The 21231-nt window shown below is 32.5% G+C and overlaps 3 protein-coding genes across 5 annotated transcripts; 2 read left to right on the top strand and 1 right to left on the bottom strand.

Moving 5' to 3' along the window:
* Window positions 1-3860: 3860 nt before the first annotated feature.
* Window positions 3861-4451, top strand: LOC127104325 (uncharacterized). Its single transcript, XM_051041512.1, has one exon. The coding sequence runs from the start codon at window positions 3861-3863 to the stop codon at window positions 4449-4451; it is 591 nt and encodes a 196-aa protein (XP_050897469.1).
* A 1379-nt stretch (window positions 4452-5830) lies between these two features.
* Window positions 5831-8788, top strand: LOC127106082 (AUGMIN subunit 2). 2 transcript variants are annotated; one of them, XM_051043364.1, is made up of 6 exons: window positions 5831-6345; window positions 6418-6522; window positions 7188-7256; window positions 7346-7459; window positions 7632-7837; window positions 8635-8788. In XM_051043364.1, the coding sequence occupies exons 1-5, from the start codon at window positions 6067-6069 to the stop codon at window positions 7833-7835; spliced, it is 771 nt and encodes a 256-aa protein (XP_050899321.1). In that variant the 5' UTR covers window positions 5831-6066; the 3' UTR covers window positions 7836-7837; window positions 8635-8788. The 2 variants fall into 2 exon arrangements, with proteins under 2 accessions (XP_050899321.1, XP_050899318.1); XM_051043361.1 differs by lacking the exon at window positions 8635-8788 and having other exon boundaries at window positions 7632-8069.
* Window positions 8789-17481: 8693 nt separating this feature from the next.
* LOC127105742 (mitochondrial import receptor subunit TOM6 homolog) lies at window positions 17482-20165 on the bottom strand. 2 transcript variants are annotated; one of them, XM_051042944.1, is made up of 2 exons: window positions 19854-20165; window positions 17482-17690 (listed from the first exon to the last, which is right to left on the bottom strand). In XM_051042944.1, the coding sequence occupies exon 1, from the start codon at window positions 20019-20021 to the stop codon at window positions 19860-19862; it is 162 nt and encodes a 53-aa protein (XP_050898901.1). In that variant the 5' UTR covers window positions 20022-20165; the 3' UTR covers window positions 17482-17690; window positions 19854-19859. The 2 variants fall into 2 exon arrangements, with proteins under 2 accessions (XP_050898901.1, XP_050898900.1); XM_051042943.1 differs by having other exon boundaries at window positions 19846-20154.
* Between the last annotated feature and the right edge of the window lie 1066 nt (window positions 20166-21231).

Below are 21231 nucleotides of genomic sequence, written 5' to 3'. Positions count from 1 at the left end.
AAACAATGTAAAAAAAATCTATTTATCTATGAAAAGTGATGGAACGCCTATTTGGACTTTCCTACCATGTATTAATTAAAAATGGGTAAAAAAGACTCGAAAACCATGATTCCACACACAAAGATCAAGCCATAGAAAAACCTTGAAAAATAAGACTTGCTAGGCCTAGACACAGGCACGGTATACGAGATTAGGAGGCCATATGACACTTATATTTTCAAGTACTTCATGATGAAGTTAGTGTTTATGAGCTAAGTGCAGAGGTGGCATGCTTAGTAAGGCAAGGCGACTAGAGCCATCTATCAGATAATTAGAATTGCTTAATTGAGAAAATATCAGGCTCCATAAGTGCAAGGAAGGTGCGTGTAACGAGGGGCCTAAATCCTAGCCTATAAATAGAGTCTTCCAGTTCATTACAAATGGAATTTAGGTGGAGTGAGGTAGTACAAAATTGGAGTATGTTTACCTTGGTCTACAACTTGAGTATAAGAGAGAGAGCTCAAAGGCGGATGTGATGCTCAGGTGTCAGGGTGGATAAACTTCCAAGCTCAGCTTCATGGAATTACCGGTACAACTACAATGAGTAAGTGTAGCTAAAAATATATTTGTTAGGGGTTAGTTGTAGTCATTATATTCATGTATTTAATAGGTCATTATGTTTTATGTATGTCTACTTAAGCTTTAATATTGATGACTTTTTCATCTTAATGATTGTTTTAGATTTGCTACCTAAAACTTATTATCATGGTATGAATTGAAACTCAAAAGGTGCTCATCATTACTAGATCCAAGATAATCATATATTGGATACTAATGTCTAGACATAAGGTTAGGTTCAATATTCGCATGTACTATAGTGGGATCGTTGTGGAGTCTTGTTGCTTTATAACTGCTGGAACATAATGTTCTACGTTGGTTAATAAATTGAGATATTGGCTATTAGGTAATGCACTGATCTTATAGTGTTAATACTGACAGGAGATACAAATTATAACAATAGGTGGTAATATTAATAGCTGAGTAGAAGATCATATTACTGAGTTATGGTTATGCATGATAAATTTTTAATAATGAAATCTACCCCTAGCAAGCATTCTTATTTTTAACACATAAATCTCCATTTTACTTTCTATCATTTATTTTTTGTCATTTACTTTCATGCATCACCATAAATATAAAACTTGTACTAGTCAAAAAGTACATGTGTGCATGTCACCCCTATAAAGGGCATGGATGTTAAAAGGCCTTAGTAGGTATAATATGTTGTATAATGGTTAGGGCTTGCCCGCGGTGGCGAAAAGCCATGTGCGGTGGTGTTTTTGGTGGTTTAAGAGAACCTGCTCCTGTGATGTGGGAGGTTAGGTGTGTAGCGTTATGCTTTGGGTAACATATGTCTTAATTAGGATCTATCCCTTTCTCCCCTATAGGAGAGGTATTTATTGAGGCTTTTAGGGCCTAAGGTTTATGAAACCCTTAGGGGTGAAAACTGCTCCTTCGTGACAAGGGGAGATTTTGACCACCTATTCTTCAGGGAATCATGGTAGACTTTGTCTCATCTGATCAACAGTGTTATACATGTCATCTGTTCCAAGTGAGGTCCCATATGTTATGTGAGGATATTTCATAGGCCACGTCACTCTTATGCAAGGACGCTTGAGCCGCCCTTATTTAGGACTCTCACAAATATAACACTACAAAACCCTTCTCTAATTTAAATAATAAAAATGTCGAATTGTCTTTTGATACCACTAGTCTTTGTGGATATGATAATTATAAACTTAGTTTTATCTTACAGCAAAATGGCACTATTGTCGGAGATCGGTGCTAGTTTTTAAAGACATCACATAGTTTTTATTATTTTAAGTATTGTTTATATCTATGTATACCTGTTAGAATATGTATATTTTGTTTATATTCAATAACCCATTAACATCTAGAGTTAGTTATATTTTTACTAGTTATATGATGTAAGGTTCCTACATCACAATTGTTATTCGATCCTGAAATTGAAAGAACCGCGTGTAGAAACCTCAATAAGAACGGAAAAATAAGCAAATATCTAAGAGGCTGGATCTAGAGTGGTGTTTTGTTTCAAAGAAAAGAACCATGGCTGAAGTCGACAAAAACAACAACAATGGAAACAACAAATGTTGCATACTATGCAACAATAGTCCCAAACGTCTAGCTCATATCGCTAGAACGCAAAGGAATGCCTAACAAAGTGAAGTGAAAATGAGCCTATTACAAAAAAATTATGCTAACCATTTTGCAGGTTTAGATCATGAAGACCCGCACAAGCACCTCATAAAATTCTAAAAAATTGATGGTATTCTAGGAGCTCTAGAAAATGATGAAGAAGCAATATTTCTAATATTGTTTGCACACTCTCTGATTGGCAAATCAAATGAGTGGTATCAAGATCAACCCACATTGATGATTATAAATTGTAACTTATTAGAGGAAAAAATTTGAAACAAGTTTTTTCCTCATAACAAATTCATGGAAGCTAAGACAATCATCGTAGTGTTTTTCGAAGGTGAAACGAAAATTCTCAATGAAGCATGGTAAAGATACAAGACTATGGAGGAAATTGAGACTCATCTATGATAGAAACAATGATGGCAGGATATACAATCAACCAACTATTTCTGAAGTTGCGGCATGAATTGTTGGTGATGTTGACACAAAGAGGAAAGGGACATCATCAAGGAAAAAAGAGGTGGAAAACTAAAAAGAATATGAGTTTCATGCAAATTATATGTCCTACCAATATCCTTTAATGTTTTCCTATGGTGATGATGGTTATAGACCTAATGCAACCCATAGGGACTTGGAAATCTTTGATGACACCAAGCATAACAGACTTACAATTAGAGAGTGGTTGGCATTTCGGATTCAAAGCAGATCAACATAAACGAAAACTTTATTATCATCTAGAAGATTATTTCAACAATTCCTAGTTGATGGTTACACAATGTTGGAGTCTGAAATATTAACATGACTATGCAAGAACCAAGCAAAATTGAGAGTTTCCAAATACAAAAATCACAATGAAGAGGGTGATGAAAATCAAACACTTGGTTATAACACGGGAAAAAAAGTTGTTTTGACATCATCATATGTTGGAAGTCAAAGGTTCGTGGATCAACTTTATTATGATGGAATGACAATTTATAGTAACATTGGTTTTCCATATTTGTTCATCAGTTTTACATACAACCCTAATTGGCCAGAGATACAAAAAGCCCTTGCACCTCTTCATGAAACCTCAAGATAGACCAGATATCCTTTCCAGAATCTTCAAAATGAAGTTTGATCAACTGATATCAGATTTGACCAAGGATATTTTGGGGAAAGTTATGGCATGTAAGTAATCCAAATTTTCTATTTCGTTTTTATTACATATTTTGAATATATTGATATACAGTATCCCATATTTCTCTTTCGGAGATATGTACACTATTGATTTTCAAAATAATGGATTGCCACACACACACTTCTTCATTTTCATGCATCCTTCAAACAAATACCCAACTCCTGCAGATATAGATAAAATCATAAGTTCTAAAATTTTAGATCCTTTGAAAGAGCCAAGGTTATATAATCTGGTTAAGACTCATAAGGTACATGGTCCTTGTGGTTTGGTTAACAAAAGTTCATCGTGCATGAAGGAAGACAAATGTTCTAAGTATTATCCCAAAAAATTCTAGAGTGATACTATAGTTGATCAAGATGGATACCCTATTTACATAAGAAGAGATGATGGGCACACAATTGACAAAAATGGAATAATACTCCATAATAGTCATGTAGTTCCTCATAACTGAAGTTGGTTGTTGAAGTATGAAACACATATCAACATGGAATGGTGCAATAAAAATACTTCAATTAAATACTTATTCAAGTATATAAACAACGGTTCTGATAGAATTTTAGATGTTATTGTACCTTCTGAAACAACCAACAAAGTTGATGAAAACAACATTGATGAGATCAAACAGTATCTAGATTGTAGATATATTTCCCCAAGTGAAGCATGCTGGAGGATATTGTCATATTCAATACATGGAAGGAAACCTATTATAGAGAGGTTGTTCTTTCACATGGAAGGCAAAAAAATTGTTTACTACAAAGATTATGAGAAAATTAGTAATGTTTTGACTAAGGCAAGTGTTACAGAATCCATGTTTACAACTTGGTTTAAGGCGAACAAAAAATTTGAAGAGGTCAAGTTGCTTACTTATGGAAAATTTGTTTCAAAAAGTTTCTATGTTAAGAAAACCAGGTCTTGGAAGCCACGAAAGAGAGGATACACCATTGGTCGACTAACTTGGTTTCCACATAGTACGGGAGAGTTGTATTATCTACCTATGGTGTTAACCATAAAGAAATGTCCAATAAGCTACAATGACATTAAAAAGGTTGATGGTTTCCAACACGATACCTTTTGAGATGCATGTTTTTCCATGGGATTTCTCCAGGATGTCGCGAGTTTATTGAAGCAAATAAAATAGGCACATCATTGGAGTTCTGGTCTTTTTCTGAGAAAGTTATTTGTCACGATGTTGTTATCTGCAACAATCAACAGGCCTGAGCATATATGGTATAATACTTGGCTTTACTTATCAGATAGTATTTTATATGAGCAACATCGTTTGGCTAAAAATTCAGATATTTTATAACAATTTTTCATGTTCTACTAAAAATATATATTCACGCCTTTTTTTTTATGTGGGACTACTACTCACCGATGAAGAAATACAACAACTCACATTGTTGGACAAAGAGTCGTTGTTGCAGAATAACATAAAAAATTTGAAGGATTTCAAGTCAATTTCATATCCAAGGGATTTCATCTTAACTTGCCTTGGTAATAGATTAGTTTATGATGAAAAGAAATATGATCATGTTGCTCAAAATACCCTATATCAAAAATTATTCGACTCCGTTACAGGTGAATAATCCTATTCTATTTTATTCTTTGAAAAATATTGACTATTACTTAACTTATTTAATTCCAATCATGATTCGTTCATTTTTTGTCTCTTTAGATGAACAAATATATATATATATATATATATATATATATATATATATATATATATATATATATATATATATATATATATATATATATATATATATATATATATATATATATATATATATATATATATATATATATGTGTGTGTGATTTCAAACAAATTCTACTTTTTATACTAAGAGGTAGTAAATCTGATATTATTCACGCTACAATCAATGTTTTCTATATGGGATCATTGTAATGTTTTGAAGCTTACAAAGAATATGTGACTTCAAAGTGAAACTTCTACTTCATCAATTGAAGAAGTCTAAAAGTTTTTTGAATGAATACTTCAAATTGGTAATGGAAAAGCTTCTAAGTCAAATGATGGATATGCTTAAATTGTAATTCCTAAAGAATTTCTAATCTCAAACTTGAATGATCCAATTGAAGTCATTATTACAAATACATATCCTGAATTTATGGACAACTACAAAGATTTTTATTATCTTCAAAGTATAGCAATATTGACTTCCACAATTGAGATGGTAGACGAGATTAATAATCATGTCTCAAATCTTATACCAGGGACTTTATATTTTATTTTTATAAATTTTCATTTCCATTCATTTGAATACATTTTAACATGTTATACATTTAGCTACTATGCATATATGTTACTAATAAGTTTCCATCCCTATTTTTCACTTACTGTTTTGAGGAAATCCTTTCACTATTTAATCTTTTTCAATCACATGTTTTCTATCTATTTATTAGTAATGATATAGTTTTACCTACTCTACATATATCTAACTAACTTTATATTGATTCATAGGAGATGAAAATGAATATTTAAGTTTCGATTCAATTGACAAATTTGAGCCAAATGACTTTAATACTTTTGAAAAACACTAATTAGATATTCAAACAAAAACTCCAAGTCTAGAACACCGAGGAGAGGAAGAAACCAGACATAAGACATTCCGAGGTTGACACTGTTCGTTTCCTTCTCCTTCGTCTCTCCTTGTACTGAAATTTGAAAATGTCAATGGGAAACGAATCGAGTTGGGTTGGAAGGAAAGCTGTGAAGCGAATTGGTGGAATGTCCGATGCTCTATCAATTGCCGCTGATCTCGGTTTCAACGTCTCATCCCCATCACTTTCATCTTCATCTTCATCTTCATCTTCTCCCCACGAACCGCCTCAGAATTCGTCCCCAACAACCGGCGAAAAGGGTGAAGATTTAATTAGGGTTTTGAGAGAATTAACTTCCGTTCAAAGGAAAATCGCTGATCTGCAAGTCGAACTTCAAGGACGAAAGGTCTGCATTTTTTTTGGATCTGGGTTTCCACATTGCAAGAAAAGTTATATATATTTGTTTTTGTGTTTTTAGGATGATAAAAATGTTGCACATTTGACACATGTGAGTGAAATGAACAAGAAGATTGAAACCTTGGCAAGGATTACTACTATTCTTAAAGATGTTATTCATAATAAGGTAACATTCACCTAATCTCTTCCTTGTTTTTCTCATTTCTCAGATGTTGTTCATTAACTCACAAGCTATAATATGTGCTCCTCTCAAGGTCTCAGGTTCAAATTCTCGAGATAGGTTTAAATCCTGCTCCCGCTAGTGGACAGCGGGATTGGTCCCCTTGGATCAGTCAGTTGCAAGACTGGATACCAAACTTTCATAAAAAAAAACTCACAAGTTTGATATATTAGAGGGTCGTTTCGCACATTTCAGCACTTAGTGTGTTAGTTTCGCCGCTATGCCCTTTGATAAAAAGAAAAGAATTCATAAACCTTGATTTACTAGTCTTTCATTTGAAGGGAACAATCCCATGGTTCACTAAATTCTAACCGCGTTGTTAAATAACTGATATAGTAGGATATAGCGTAGCAGGATTTGAACAAAACTAACACGAATTAGTACTAAGTATTGTCAAGTAGTGGCTATGGTAATGCGAAGAAGCGGAATTTGAATAAACTACTTTTATGCGATTCATGGATAGTTAAACAATACTAAGAGAAGATTATCAAGTTAGTGAATATAGTCTGTTATTGAATTAAGCTACTTAGACTAGAAAATATTGTCTCGTTTTACGTTTTCTTCTCCTCTTGTTTGCTTTCAGACATCATTTTATTTCTAAAATTTGGCAGGATCGCATAATTGCTCGACTGCAACAACCATATTCCCTGGATTGCATTCCTGTTGAAGCAGAATATCAGGTTGATGAACATAACTTGTTGATAGATAAACTATTAGAGTGTAAGACATATTGTAATGCTTGTGTCGTAAACTTTTCTACTTCACGCAGAAAGAATTCTCCGAACTATTGATGAAGGCCGCTAGTGACTACGGTGCCTTGACAGCATCAGTGGCAGACTTCCAATGGAGTCAGAATTTTAAGGAGCCTCCTTCAGTTTGGGGGGTATGCTACTACATTCATTTCTGTTGTTACTTTACTTGATATTGATATTCGGACTTTCTGTTTCCATTATAACACAGACTTGAGTGGTTAACGAACTCTAAATTAGGATAAATTGTTTGGGATAACCCGAGTTTGAATCCTGACTAAAACGAAATTCTCTTTTTTCTAACAGGAGATGCTACGACCTATTCCTGTAGCGTTGGCGTCTTGCACTCGATACTTTGAAGCAATGTCAGCTAAAAGAGAGTCATTTTCAGCACTTCAAAAAATGAGAGTGGGACAGTTTGAATCCACTGTGCCTAGTACGCCGGCCAGAGATCCTTCCCAAAGACTACCAGGAGTATCTGATTCTCTGACTTCGCTTCCATCAGAATAATGGTATGCGACAAAGGATCTGTCTCTTAGTTATCCAATATCCATCTATCTTTTGTGTGAATCGATCGGTTTAATGTTTGTTTAAGAAGTGAATCGATCAGTTTAAACTACAACTCGGAATATAGCATCAACTTTACTCTTATTCCTTCAACCAGTGGCAGCCACAGCCTGGTTTAATTGAACCTTGACCTTTAAAAATTGCACCTAAATGTCTATATAAATTGCACTTTGAATCTGGCCGAAATTTTTTATTTGTATTGTTAGCGTAAAATAATTTTACACCGTCATCTAATAGGATTTTAATATTCATCCATGTCATGACAGTATTTTTTATCATATACTTATTTCATTACATTTTCTAGTTTGAATAATATGAAATACTATTATAAAATTTTCATGCAAACAGGACAGCAAAAATAGAAAATAGGAAAAATTATATATATATATATATATATATATATATATATATATATATATGCACTCATAGGATAAAATGTTTTTACACTACCAATCAATCATGGACGTGTATTCCGACAAATCACAAGTTTAATTTAAAAATACTGATATGATAAGACAAAATGTTATAATTCTATTGGAAGATGGTGTAAATTACACTGAATTCTATCTTTAATCTCTAAGTATATTTTTTTAGGCATCTTTATAAAAAAGAGATATAAGTTTCAATTCACATGAATTTCTGTGACCTTTGTGTAAAGTCTTTTTGCTAAAGTGATATTCTTGTTACACAAGAAAACTCTCAATTAATTTTGGATTAAATTTCTAATTTTGTTCTTTTGCAGGAAGATTCTACCGGACATGCTTTCAAAAAATTCTTCCTATATTCCTTTTTATGTTCTAAAGTCTATGGAAGAACCATTTCGGGATGGTGTAAATTGTTAATTTGCAAATCATTTTTATAAACATTTATATAATATGATCGGTTCTTTTGATAGGTTATTTTTATGTTTAAAATATGAGTAATTACTATGCAAGGGTAAAAAAAATTATACCACCAATTAATCGTAACCATTCAATTGAATTACGAAGATAACATTACATACTTTTTAATGTAAAATCAATTCTTTAATATACAAAGAGTAAATAAAGTATATTACATATTTTGACTTAATGTAAAAGTTCATTCTTTGACATAAAAAAATATGTTACATACTTTGATTTAGTATAAATGTTCTTTCCTTCATATACATAAAGTAAAGAAAGTACATTACATGCTTAGATATAGTGTAAAGGTTCGTTCTATGATATACAAAGAGTGGATTACATACTTTGATTTAGTGTGAATATTCATTCCTTGATATACAAAAAGAAATTTCACATACTTTGACTTAGTGTAAAAGTCTATTCCTTAATATAAAAAGAGTAAAGAAAATATATTACATACTTTGACTTAGTGTAAAAGTCTATTCCTTAATATAAAATGAGTAAAGAAAATATATTACATACTTTGACTTAGTGTAAATGTTCATTCTTTGATATAAAAAAAAATACATTACATACTTTAACTTATTTAAAGGTTCATTCCTTTATATACAAAGACTAACGAAAGTACATTACATACTTTGACTTAGTGTAAGGATTCATTCTTTGATATACAAATAGTACATTACATACTTTGACTTAGTGTAAAGATTCATTCTTTGATATACAAATAGTACATTACATACTTTGACGTAGTGTAAAGATTCATTCTTTGATATACAAATAGTACATTACATACTTTGACTTAGTGTAAAGATTCATTCTTGATATACAAATAGTACATTACATACATTGACTTAGTGTAAAGATTCATTCTTTGATATACAAATAGTATATTATATATTTTGACTTAGTGTAAAGATCAATTCTTTGATATACAAAGAGTAAAGAAAGTAAATTACATGCTTAGACTTAGTATAAAGGTTTGTTCCTTGATATTCAAAGAGTACATTATTTACTTTGACTTAGTGTAAATGTATATTCCTTGATATACAAAGAGTATATTATATACTTTGACTTGGTGCAAAGGACTATTCCTTGATATACAAAGAGTAAATAAAATAAGTTACATACTTTGACTTATTCATTGATATAAAAAAGAGTACATTACATACTTTGACTTAGTGTAAGGCTTCATTCCTTGACATACAAAGAATACACTACATACTTTGACTTTGTGTAAAAGTTCATTCCTTGATATACAAAGAGTTAAGAAAGGACATTACTTATGTTGACTTAGTGTAAAGGTGCATTCCTAGATATACAAAGAGTAAATTACATGCTTTAACTTAGTGTAAAGGTTCATTCTTGTATATACAAAGAGTACATTACATACTTTGATTTTGTTTAAAGGTCCATTCCTTGATATACAAATAGTACAGTACATACTTTGACTTAGTGTAAAGGTAAATTCCTTGATATACAGAGAGTAAAGAATGTACATTACATACTTTGACTTAGTGTAATGGTTAATTTCTTGATATACAAAGAATATGTTACATACTTTGATTAAGTGTAAAGGTTAACTCTTTGATATATAAAGAGTAAATAAAGTACATTACATACTTAAAAAAAATTTAAGTATATATTTTTTTAAATGTATGTTGCATAAGTGTTGTGACATACTTAGATGAAATACACTAACTTTCTAAAAAAATTGTATATTCACAGCTCTGAAACACGCCAAAGCAATAGTTAAAAAAACAGGTTTTGGAATTTGGATTAATAAGTTACGAAGATTAAACTCCGAACGCGCCTTAACATCTATGCCCAATCTTAGAACTATGCAAACACACATTTAAAAAAAATGAATTTCAAAGTCTAGAACTTCTCCAGAGATTGAAATCTAGATGCTTTTATTCAAGTATTTGCTTTAACACCTTTCCCTTTCCCTAACCTTTTTCATTTCAAGAAAAAGAGCAAACTATAGCAAACAGAGCTCGTGAGTACACTCTTGTTCCAGTATTTTTCAAGTTTTATCATAACTTTTATTCCATTACTTTGAAGCTTAACACATATTTGAAATTCTACTCCATTACATTCAATCCAAGATCAACATATCTCACATTTTGTAAGTTACTCATTTCCTTACTTTTTTTTATTTTAGATCATGCATTACCTAAATGGTTTATAGGTGTGATACATTAAGTTACTTATATTTGTTTTGTCCTAAACTATCTTGCCTAAATTTTTTGAATCTTTGTTGCTTAGGATTTGTATGCTTTATTTCTAGTTCATTTATTTTGCTTTCTTCTAGTCTGGATTTTGAAATTCGGGTAAGTAGTATGGATAACAAAATTCATATTTACCTCTTTTTTTGTTTTTTTGTTCAGCTTGCCAATACTTTCTTTTGTCATGACATGATTTTTCTTCTTTGATTGCAGGAAAAATATCTGACAACCAAGAAAGAATGAGACATGATATAGTGGCCATAAATGCTTTCATTTGCATGGAGAAATCTAGACCATTGCGGCCTGCAGGTTGAGAAACTTACTTTGATGTTGAACATCGACTTCCCGGGTTCATTTCTCTACGACATCGGCTTCCCGAATTCATGTGTCTCTGACTCATCATGAAGCCCATGTTGCCCTAGAAGCCCTTGTTGTATATGATGATGTTATGCAGGATTATATATGGTTATATTAATTAACCATGATTTATTATCTGTCTTTATGGAGTCATGGTACACAAAGACCGTTTCATTCATCTTTTGATCAGTGAGTGACCATCACATTTGATGATGTCTGATGTCTCCTACATCTTCCGATCAGATGAAGATTATTAGATTACTCCATAACCAGTAGACCTGATGCACTAGACATGATGGTTACATATTTAGAAGCTGATTAGGGTAAATCCTAACTCGAGATAGATGACACTAGAGGATGTCTTGCTAGATTTCCATTCCTAATGAAACTATATGAAGACCAAGTGGGTACAGTTGTGGATGTCGTGTGTAACATCTCAAATTCTATTAATTGATTTAATTGAATTATTTATGTATTTATTTAGTTATTAGGCATTTTAATTAAAATAAGTTATGTGATTATATGTGTTGTTAGGTTGTAATGATATTGGTAGGGTGTGGTGAGAAATATGGGTACTAGGTAGAATAATTAATAATAACTAGAATATTAGTATTTTAAATTAATTATATTTAATATTGGAAATAAAAAGAGAAATTGGTAGCTTTATGTTAGAAATTACTTAGTCATTAAAATTAGAGAGAAAATATGAGTTAATAGAGAAATAAGGGGCAATAAGGAGAATTGGAGAATAAGTTCGGGGTAGTGAGGAAAACACCTAAATGAAATAATTAGGTTTCTATTTATAAATAGAGAAATGTGAAAATTAGGAGAAGCTTACGTGAAAAATAGGAGTTGGAGAAAAAGTGAGAAGAGCAAGGTTAGGGGTTGAAGAAGGAAGAGCAACCTTGATCAAATCTGAATTTTACAAGAAACCTAAGGTAATGGGGAGAAAGGGTTTTAATATGAGTGTATAGTGTGAAGGGTATATATGAGAGGTTCTTACTCTCTGTAGGGGTTGTTTTAATTGTTCATATATTATTGTTGATGATGTGTGATTCTGAAAATTGGTGAATTGAGATGTTATTATTCAATTTTCGTATGTTGAATTACATGTGTTTTATTATATTTTTGTTCACATTTATTTATGACATTGTTGGAGTTGTTGAAAGCATGATCATAAACATGAATTGATGAAATTGATGTTAAAATGATTTTTTGATTCCAGCAATTGTTGGTTGTTGTTTGGTGGTGTTCGATGTGATAGTTGACCTATTTGAGTGATGTGTGAATATATGTTGTGGAATGTATGGATAATTGTGTGAATCATTGTGTTTACTTAATTATGAATTGATGTTAAAATGTGTGAATCCGCATTTGATGTAGTGTTGTTGCTTGGTGATAATTTTGGTGTTAATTTTGATGATATTGCATGTTTTTGAAAGCCGTGCATCAAGGTGTACGGACTTCGGTCCAGTTTTTTTTTGCTCTGGTCCGATGGTGTAGATACAGGAGCGAGTGGTTGGTTCCATATGGGAATCGGTGAAGTGTTACTTACGATGATGGTATAAATTTGGTGTGCTCTAGGCCTATTGAGAGGATTCAATAACGAAATGGACTTGTCTTGTTCATAATGGTACCACATGCATAAGTGTCACGCTGTGTCGTGAGTCGTATTTCATATATATATATATATATATATATATATATATATATATATATATATATATATATATATATATATATATATATATATATATATATATATATATATATATATATATATATATATATATATATATATATATATATATATATGTGTGTGTGTGTGTGTGTGTGTGTGTGTGTATGTATGTATGTATATATGTATGTATGTGTGTGTGTGTGTGCATGTGTGCGCGTATGTGTGTGTGTGTGTGCGTGTGTGTGTGTGTATGGGTGTGTGTCTATGTGTGTGTGTGTCTATGTGTGTATGTGTACGTGTATGTGTGTGTGTGTGTACGTGTGTGCGTGGGTGCATGTGTGTGTGTGTGTGCGTGCGTGCATGTTGTTATGAATGAGTGTGAGATCATGGTGATGTTGATTGTGTATTGAGTATGTGTTGTGTTGTATGTTTCTCTACCTTCGCATTCTTTACACTGTTCATATTGAATGTTGTTTCTCACCCATTTGCTTCATGTTGTCCATCATGGACATCTTGCGGATAACCAGGAGTGAGTTTTGTTGTTGTATGTTGAAGGTGGCTTGTTGGAGCTACTCTTCATTTTTTTTATTATCGCTTTATTATACATTAGTGGTTTTTAGTGCTCTGGTCGTGTAACATCGAGGACGAGAGTTTGTCATGTTTTTTTATTAATAATGATATTGGTATTTTAAAAGTTTAATACTTTGTTGATGAAGTTACTTTGAAAGGCTTTAATATGTTGACTCCGCTGCGTAATTGTAAATTTTTTGATGAGTTTTGAATGGTGGTCGTTGGTGACACCTTAAATTATAAAATAAACCTTTTGTATATAGTTTCAGAGCTTAAGGTGTTATATCATGGGTGATGATGCATGGGTTACATACCATAGAGAACGTGCATTGAGGTCATGCTTCATGGTTTTGGTTGGCACGTACATATTTCTGGACAAGAGTATGACTTATGCCAATGTTGCCTACTTTAGATACTTCATTAACTTTAAGAGGATTTATGAGTATATTCCTCTACTCCAAGTTTGCTAAAGGTACTTAGTGGAAGACTCAACAGATGACTTCAAACAACTATCTATTTATGGTAACTTTTTTTGTATCCTTACTGATATTAATTACATAATACTTATGTTACGCTCTTACGAATATTTCATCTGAACCGTTTTCAAGTATGGACTCACCGGCATTTTTCGCGTCTCTCCGACTGAGAATATGTCGTGGCTATTATGAAAAGTTTCGATGTTCATGCTTGATTATCCGACTCGGCGAGAATCTGGAGACCGAGTCATTCTGAGTTTATCTTGACCGCATTGTGCTTAATGATATCTATTTCAAGTCGTACGGTGAGCACCAATACACGGCTCTTAGAGGTGAAAATATTATACTTTGGGTGGATGGCTTGTGGGTTTCGACTTATGTAGTCACATCTACATGTGGCAGTATTGTAACAATTCGAGTATTTTTAGGGTATACCCAAAGAACCCACAATTGTTGCTTATACCACCGTCCTTTGTAGAGATGATGAGATATTTAAGGAGTACTATGAACATTTGATCTCATAGGATGTACATAGTGTGTCAATTCCTCCTCCATTAAGTATGTATACGGTTAAATTCAATGATTTTGTAGAGTGTCGCATCATTATATGACACCATATGCAGAAGGAGATCTCCCGAGACCAGCTCATCAGAAGATCCTAAAAGAGGAGCAGGAAAGGGAAGACCATGTTGTAGATGTGTTAGCGATATGTCATTGTATTATGGCTATTGTGAGAAATGCCATAGTTAGGAGTGAATTTCAAGAAGGCCCCCACAAGAAGGTCACTCTACGGATCATCTTAGCATAGGCACGACATGCGTTATAATATAGGAAGCAGATGAGAAATAATGGCGTCAGATATACAATGTAGTTGTCTTTTACTTTGTATTTTGATATTAATATTTTGACATTTTGTATTATGGTTCGTTTTATTTTATGAACATTGATGTATAGTTGACCAACATTTTGATTTGAGTATTTAATCTTATTGAATGACAAATGTGTATGATTTATTGTGGAATTGATTTATAAATTACTTTTAATGTAAGCTTCATTAAAAAAATGTAAAATTTCTTATAACCTACTAGCTATGTGTGAAAAATGTGTCCAAAGTTAAACAGAAAATTAAAATCCATATTTTTTTGGCTAACACATAAAATACACATACAACTAGGGATGATAATGGGTAGGGTTTGGGCAGGGTACTATAGGACTCATCCCCATACTCGCGACTTAAAAAACCCTCGTGCCCGAGCCCATATCCGATTGGGTGCCAAAATTAACATCTGTACCTGTGTCCTATGGGCATATAATTACTCATACTCGTACCCGTGACCCGCATTCCTATTAAAAATAAATAGATCAATTATAAAATATCATATAATTTTAAAATTTGAAAACATTAAAAAGTTTTCAAATAATTTATTGTTGAAATAAACGAACACTTATATTAAATATGTAATGGTTTAACATTGATATACATTTTATAATTGATAGACATACACTTTTATATAACAATATAAATATAAATATATAATATAAATAAAATACATAAATATATAATGTGCGGGTATGAGGCGGGGTGAGTATCAAGGTGCACATACCCGCTTATTTTTGTAGATAATTATCCGAGTCTATGACCGTACCCATTTTTGCAAATTTTTATCCAACTTATTGTGGGTAAATTTGCGGGTGCTCATTAAGAATGGTTCAAATTGTCATCCCTACCTACAACATACCACGTTGTAAAATGCATACTCAACGCATAGGATTAATTTGCCTATTAAAATCAAGATTTTTCTCTGGTAATATGATGGTGCCTTTTAATTTAATTATTTGGTGTATAATAGACACCTCCCAATTTTAAAATCCAAACTATACTAATGACATTTTAAAATTTAAATATTGGGTGACCACTACATGGAATACAGTGAACAACATCCTAAAAATATTAAGGTTATTAATATTTGATGGTCGTGGCCACAAAATTATTCATTTAACATGGATAAAAAACAAGAGATCAAGTAGGAGATTCAAATTAGGATGATTTTATCATGTAGAAGACTTTTTTTTTATACCTATAAGGAATAAGAATTTTATGAAAAACAAGAATAAACATGTAATTGCTTTCAATAAAAATATTGGTTTTTATATAAACTTAATTGCAATTTTAATTCTCTTATTTATTTTTATTTTTTTAGTTTTAGTGCTCTCATTTTAAAAAACAAAATTTTGGTGTTTATTGATATATTTTTATATATTGCATGTTTTTTAATTTGTCCTAAAATTTGAGATGAAAGGCCAGATGTCCAAGTTGGAGTGTCGGTCTTGCTTTTTCTACTGCCATACACGCTTTATATTTTGACATTGACCCTGTTGTCAAAATAAAAATGAAATAAAATACATAAATTATCTCAACTTGAATTTTCTAGGACAATAAAAAGGATAAATATGAGACAGTAAAATAACTTTAATTTGACCTAAACACTGCATTTACTTAATATGTACTTTCTTAAACTCATGACAACAATTAAAATTGAATACTGCAGTCACGTTCTTCCCTTACCTAATTAATTAAAATGCTTTCTATTCATTTTATTATTGATGTTCCCTTACCTAATTTCACCAACTTCATGGTGAATCCTAACATTCACTAAGAAAAAATAATAATTTTAGTAGTAATAGAATTAGTGAGTCTTCTTATTAGAACAAGCATGCTCTATGTTAAAAGGAAGTGAATTGCATCAACAACTTTTTGTAAGACCAAACTAAATGAAACATGAATTCAAATGTACATCATTTCACGGGAAAACGTGTTTGATCCCTTAGAAAGATTGTTAAGGGAACAGAAGGTTACAAGATGTTGATCTTAGTTTTAATGAATCGAAACGAAAAGTCTGAGGTTTAGATGTAATAGCGGAAGAAGATGGAGAAATATTTTAGCTTTCATGAATCAGTGATCTTAATTTACTTTGATGAATTGAAATAAAAAAGAAGGTTTAGATCAATCAGATCTGATTCTTTACCCACATCCAGAAACCCAACAAAAGGATTCAATTTAGAACTTAGGTTTTAATTTTAATTGAGTTTGTTGAAGAGGATGAAGGTTTCAATTTGGGTTTGTGAAAGAGGGTGAAAAAGATAAATTTCATTGAATATAAAAAAAAATGAATCTAATAGACGGTGTTGGTTCTAAGGGGAAGAAGAAGAAAGAAGATAAGATAAATCTCATTGAATATAAAAAAAAATGAATCTAATAAACTATTGAAAAATAATCCATTCACTTATTTTCTAAGTTTTCCAAGATTATGTCGATTTGGTTTGTTAAGTTTGAAAGTCAAAAAAAATTGAAAATTATATCACAAAAGTAAAAAAAAAAAAAAAAAAAAAACAATCCCATCAACGACTGCCTGTGTCCTTTTACTTCTACATTGTAAAACATACTCACAAGCTTGTCAATGTAAAAACAAACAAAAAAATATAAATGACATTGTCTATTATGCTAACAATGTATCATGCCCACACAATTTTCAGGGTTACATAGAAACATTATTTGATGAAATTCCTCCACAACTCAAGCAAGTATCCTCCTCAAGACCACTCTGCACCAATAAAAAAAACATAATGTAAGTATATAGAAAACAGTTAAAAACAGTAAACCACAAAACTTTGCAAAACCAATTATGAAAAAATAAAATAAAAAACAGGAAGCATTGTGTTTGCCACAGGGCCGAAGGAAAGAACACAGCTATGAGGATTAATGGAATTTACAGAAAAATGAGAACAAAATAGAAAGCTCAGAATTACAACATTGAGATAAGACCAGTTACTAGTGTTGAAGTTATAGGTTTAAAAAAAATAGGGAGAGAAGGGAATACAAACCTAGAATTATGATTATAATATGTATTGGTCACACAAAAGACAGAACTAACCCTTATTTACACTCATACTAGAAGATCAGTTACTAGTGTTGAAGCTATAGGTTTTAAATCAAGAAGGAAGAGAAGGGAATAAAAACCTGACAATTTTGATTAAAGTTTTGTTTATTGGTGACAAAAAAGACAAAGAACTAACCTGGGATTATTTTGGTATAATCTAACACCACGCCTCAAGCTAAAACTTTAAGCTAGTTACAAGTGTAACCTTTGAAAGAGAATAAAAAATCAAATAATTTCATATGGAAAACACGCTGGCCAAATCACATCTAAGACACCGATATCAAATTGTAACTGCGACAAAAGTTAGGGCCAGATTGCATGTGAGGCAAAAATAAAAATGGCAGCAGACCTAATAGGACAAAAGTGAGGCCCTGGACTGCAACTGGGATGAAATTGAGGCCAGGCTACAGCTGTGGCAACAAATGCCAAATCACCCATAAGACAACCAAAACCAAAGTATAGCCGTAAAATTCTTGCAATAAGATGACCAAATCGATGCAAAACATGAATTGGGACCAATAGCAATGACAAACAAGGTTGGACATAAATGAGCAGTCAACGAGAAACTTATGAAACATCACATGAGAGTTTGTGGACACTATGCAGAGAAAGGTGGCTAAAAGAACAAGGCAGAGAAAGAGCTTAAATAGTATTAGTTACTCTAGAAAGGAGTAGTTTGGGGAGGAACCTAAAGGTTGGAGAGATAAGATAAGGATCGTAGCTCAACTCCTCTAACTAAGATTTCTAACAACTAATTTAATAACATGTTAATAAAAAAAGGAGTAACACTTTCCCTGTTTTAAGAGAAAACCATACCTCAACTAAGACTGCAGAAAAAGAAATCTAGCTATATTTCCAAGACTCTAGCTCTCTAAGGATGGCACTGCAGAAAAAGAAATCTAGCTATATTTCCAAGACTCTAGCTCTCTAAGGATGGCAACATTAAGACTCTAGCTCTCTAAGGATGGCACTGCAGAAAAAGAAATCTAGCTATATTTCCAAGACTCTAGCTCTCTAAGGATGGCAACATTGCCAAGCGTCAACCATGGAATGGCCAACAGCATTGAGGCGGGACAGCTAGCGCGGGAAGTGGCTTCCTTGAGGATAAGGACCCAATCAGTGACCAAGTCTACAGGAACTTGAACTGCTTCAGATTCTGAATTTCCCAATAAGGTAGTCTGGTAAATCTAGATGTAAAATTTGTTATAAACTATGCCTTGCGCAGGAAGTGTTGGTGGCAAAGAAGACAAGACAACCTTGACGGTGCGACTAGTCTCAGTTGAAATCTAATAGGGACTTGAGTATTATGGTGTGCCTAGATCTTAGTGGTTTGATAACTAGCTTTTAAGGGAGACCTTCCTAAGTGCATGGATACTAATCGAAATCTAGCAAAATCAATAAGCTTTGATGCAAAAAAGGCGAAAACCAAGAAAATTGAACGGTTGAATATGATTTTCCCTCAACTCAATAAAACAAAACACATGGATACATTAACTCTTAAAGCATAATAGGTCAAATACCAACACCAAAACCCAGATACAGATAAACCAAATACATTACCCTGATAATGATACATTAAAATTCAGCAGTGTATGTTTGGTTAAAACTGGTTAAACCCTAAATTTTATATTCTTAACACCCAAGTTTTCAAACCGCATAGAATGTTCATGGATAGAAAACCAGACAAAATCAAACCCTAATTTACATAAATCTTTCATACAACAATCCACCGCAAAGGATCTTGAAAACAAGAAAGTTCCAAACAGATTTTATAAATTTGCATACAAGAAATTAAAAGTGAAATTGGATAGTAAATTACCATAGTACCTGAATCTAAAGCTCGAGCTTGAGTTCCTCGCTTTCGCGGTTGAGAAAGTGAAGAATGTAAGGGGTGAGACGAACCACAACGACCCATGTCCCAAACATGGCGACGTGAGCTTTGAGCTCCTTCAATGCCGCAGTCTTGTCTGGCTTTCGCATGAACCCTGGAAACATGGCTTCTTCTCCGATTGTGAAAACTTTTCTTGTTAGGGTTTTGGGATTACAGAACCTTCAACTTGTAATTTGTGTTATTTCTCTTTAGATTTTAGAGGGTGTAAGAATGGCCGTACAGATAACTTTGTAAGAGAAAGCCCTTTAATATCTATATGTTGTTAAGCTTTCGGCCCATTAAATGTTTGCTTTTGCCAAATGGAAATTTCTTATCCCACCCTAATACCTTATAAAAAAATCAATTTTCTTTTATAGATTTTGGAGATGTATTTTCGGATGTGCTCTCATCTTAATTCAGAACGTTAATTGATCTGAAGATGCGTTTTTGAAAAATTTCAAAATACACTCATGCATTTCACTGAACCACACAAACATATTTTGTAAACACGGATTTGGAGATGCGTCTTTGAAATATTTTAAAATATACCTGATGCATCCCTCTTTGAAAGGTCCATCTTAAACATTTATTGATTTGGAGGTGCATTTTGCATAACAAGTCAAAAAAGTGCAAGTTAAGTTAGTTTTATGGTTAAACCATACAACCGATACAAATGTTAAGACCTTTATTATGTGATGAACATTAAACCATACAATTGATATACAAAAAATGACATGTATAAAACCGGAGTCAAAATAAGTCACCATGACATAAACAATAAAGTTGAAATATACAATGAGGTCGAAATAAATACAAATAAAATACAATCGAACATAAATCAAAACTATAAATACTATCAATTATTACGTATGTGTGACTCAAGCTTTTCATGCTCCTCTGCCCCCCCCCCAATGCTATAACGATGTCTCTGGTATATCAACGCCTCCCGTGCCTCCTTCATAATGGCATATAGGATCTCCCTCACCTCATAACCATCAGGAAAGATACCTCTGTTAATACATGCTTGTGCAATCTCCACAATACGGTGACATCTAGGCAACACATCATGATCATGATCTAACCTAGCATGCTCTTTCTCTAGTATCTCCTGATGAGCTGACTTCGATGTATCTCTTGAAGCAACATGCACCATATAAGGATGTGACACTCTGAAGAATCACCTGGTGTACTCGTCTACCTAACTTTATTCGCTCTCAGATAGGGTACTTTGTGCCTTCTATGGTACCAAATGAATAAAACAATCATCAAACATGGCATACATATCTCTCCATGTCATAGCGGGAGGAGCATAGACAATAAGGTATCTGAGAATAT

Source organism: Lathyrus oleraceus, chromosome 7 (genome assembly GCF_024323335.1).
Source record: "Lathyrus oleraceus cultivar Zhongwan6 chromosome 7, CAAS_Psat_ZW6_1.0, whole genome shotgun sequence".
In the NCBI taxonomy this organism is placed as follows: domain Eukaryota; kingdom Viridiplantae; phylum Streptophyta; class Magnoliopsida; order Fabales; family Fabaceae; genus Lathyrus; species Lathyrus oleraceus.
This window is presented reverse-complemented; position numbering and strand designations above follow the sequence as displayed.

Excerpts from the sequence above, each read along its gene's own strand:
- LOC127106082 (XM_051043364.1), top strand. The coding sequence starts at position 6,067 with ATGTCAATGGGAAACGAATCGAGTTGGGTTGGAAGGAAAGCTGTGAAG. Across the intron at positions 6,523-7,187 it reads AAGATGTTATTCATAATAAG|GATCGCATAATTGCTCGACT; the intron begins GTAACATTCACC and ends AAAATTTGGCAG. Across the intron at positions 7,257-7,345 it reads CTGTTGAAGCAGAATATCAG|AAAGAATTCTCCGAACTATT; the intron begins GTTGATGAACAT and ends TACTTCACGCAG.
- LOC127105742 (XM_051042944.1), bottom strand. The coding sequence starts at position 20,021 with ATGTTTCCAGGGTTCATGCGAAAGCCAGACAAGACTGCGGCATTGAAG.
- LOC127104325 (XM_051041512.1), top strand. The coding sequence starts at position 3,861 with ATGGAATGGTGCAATAAAAATACTTCAATTAAATACTTATTCAAGTAT.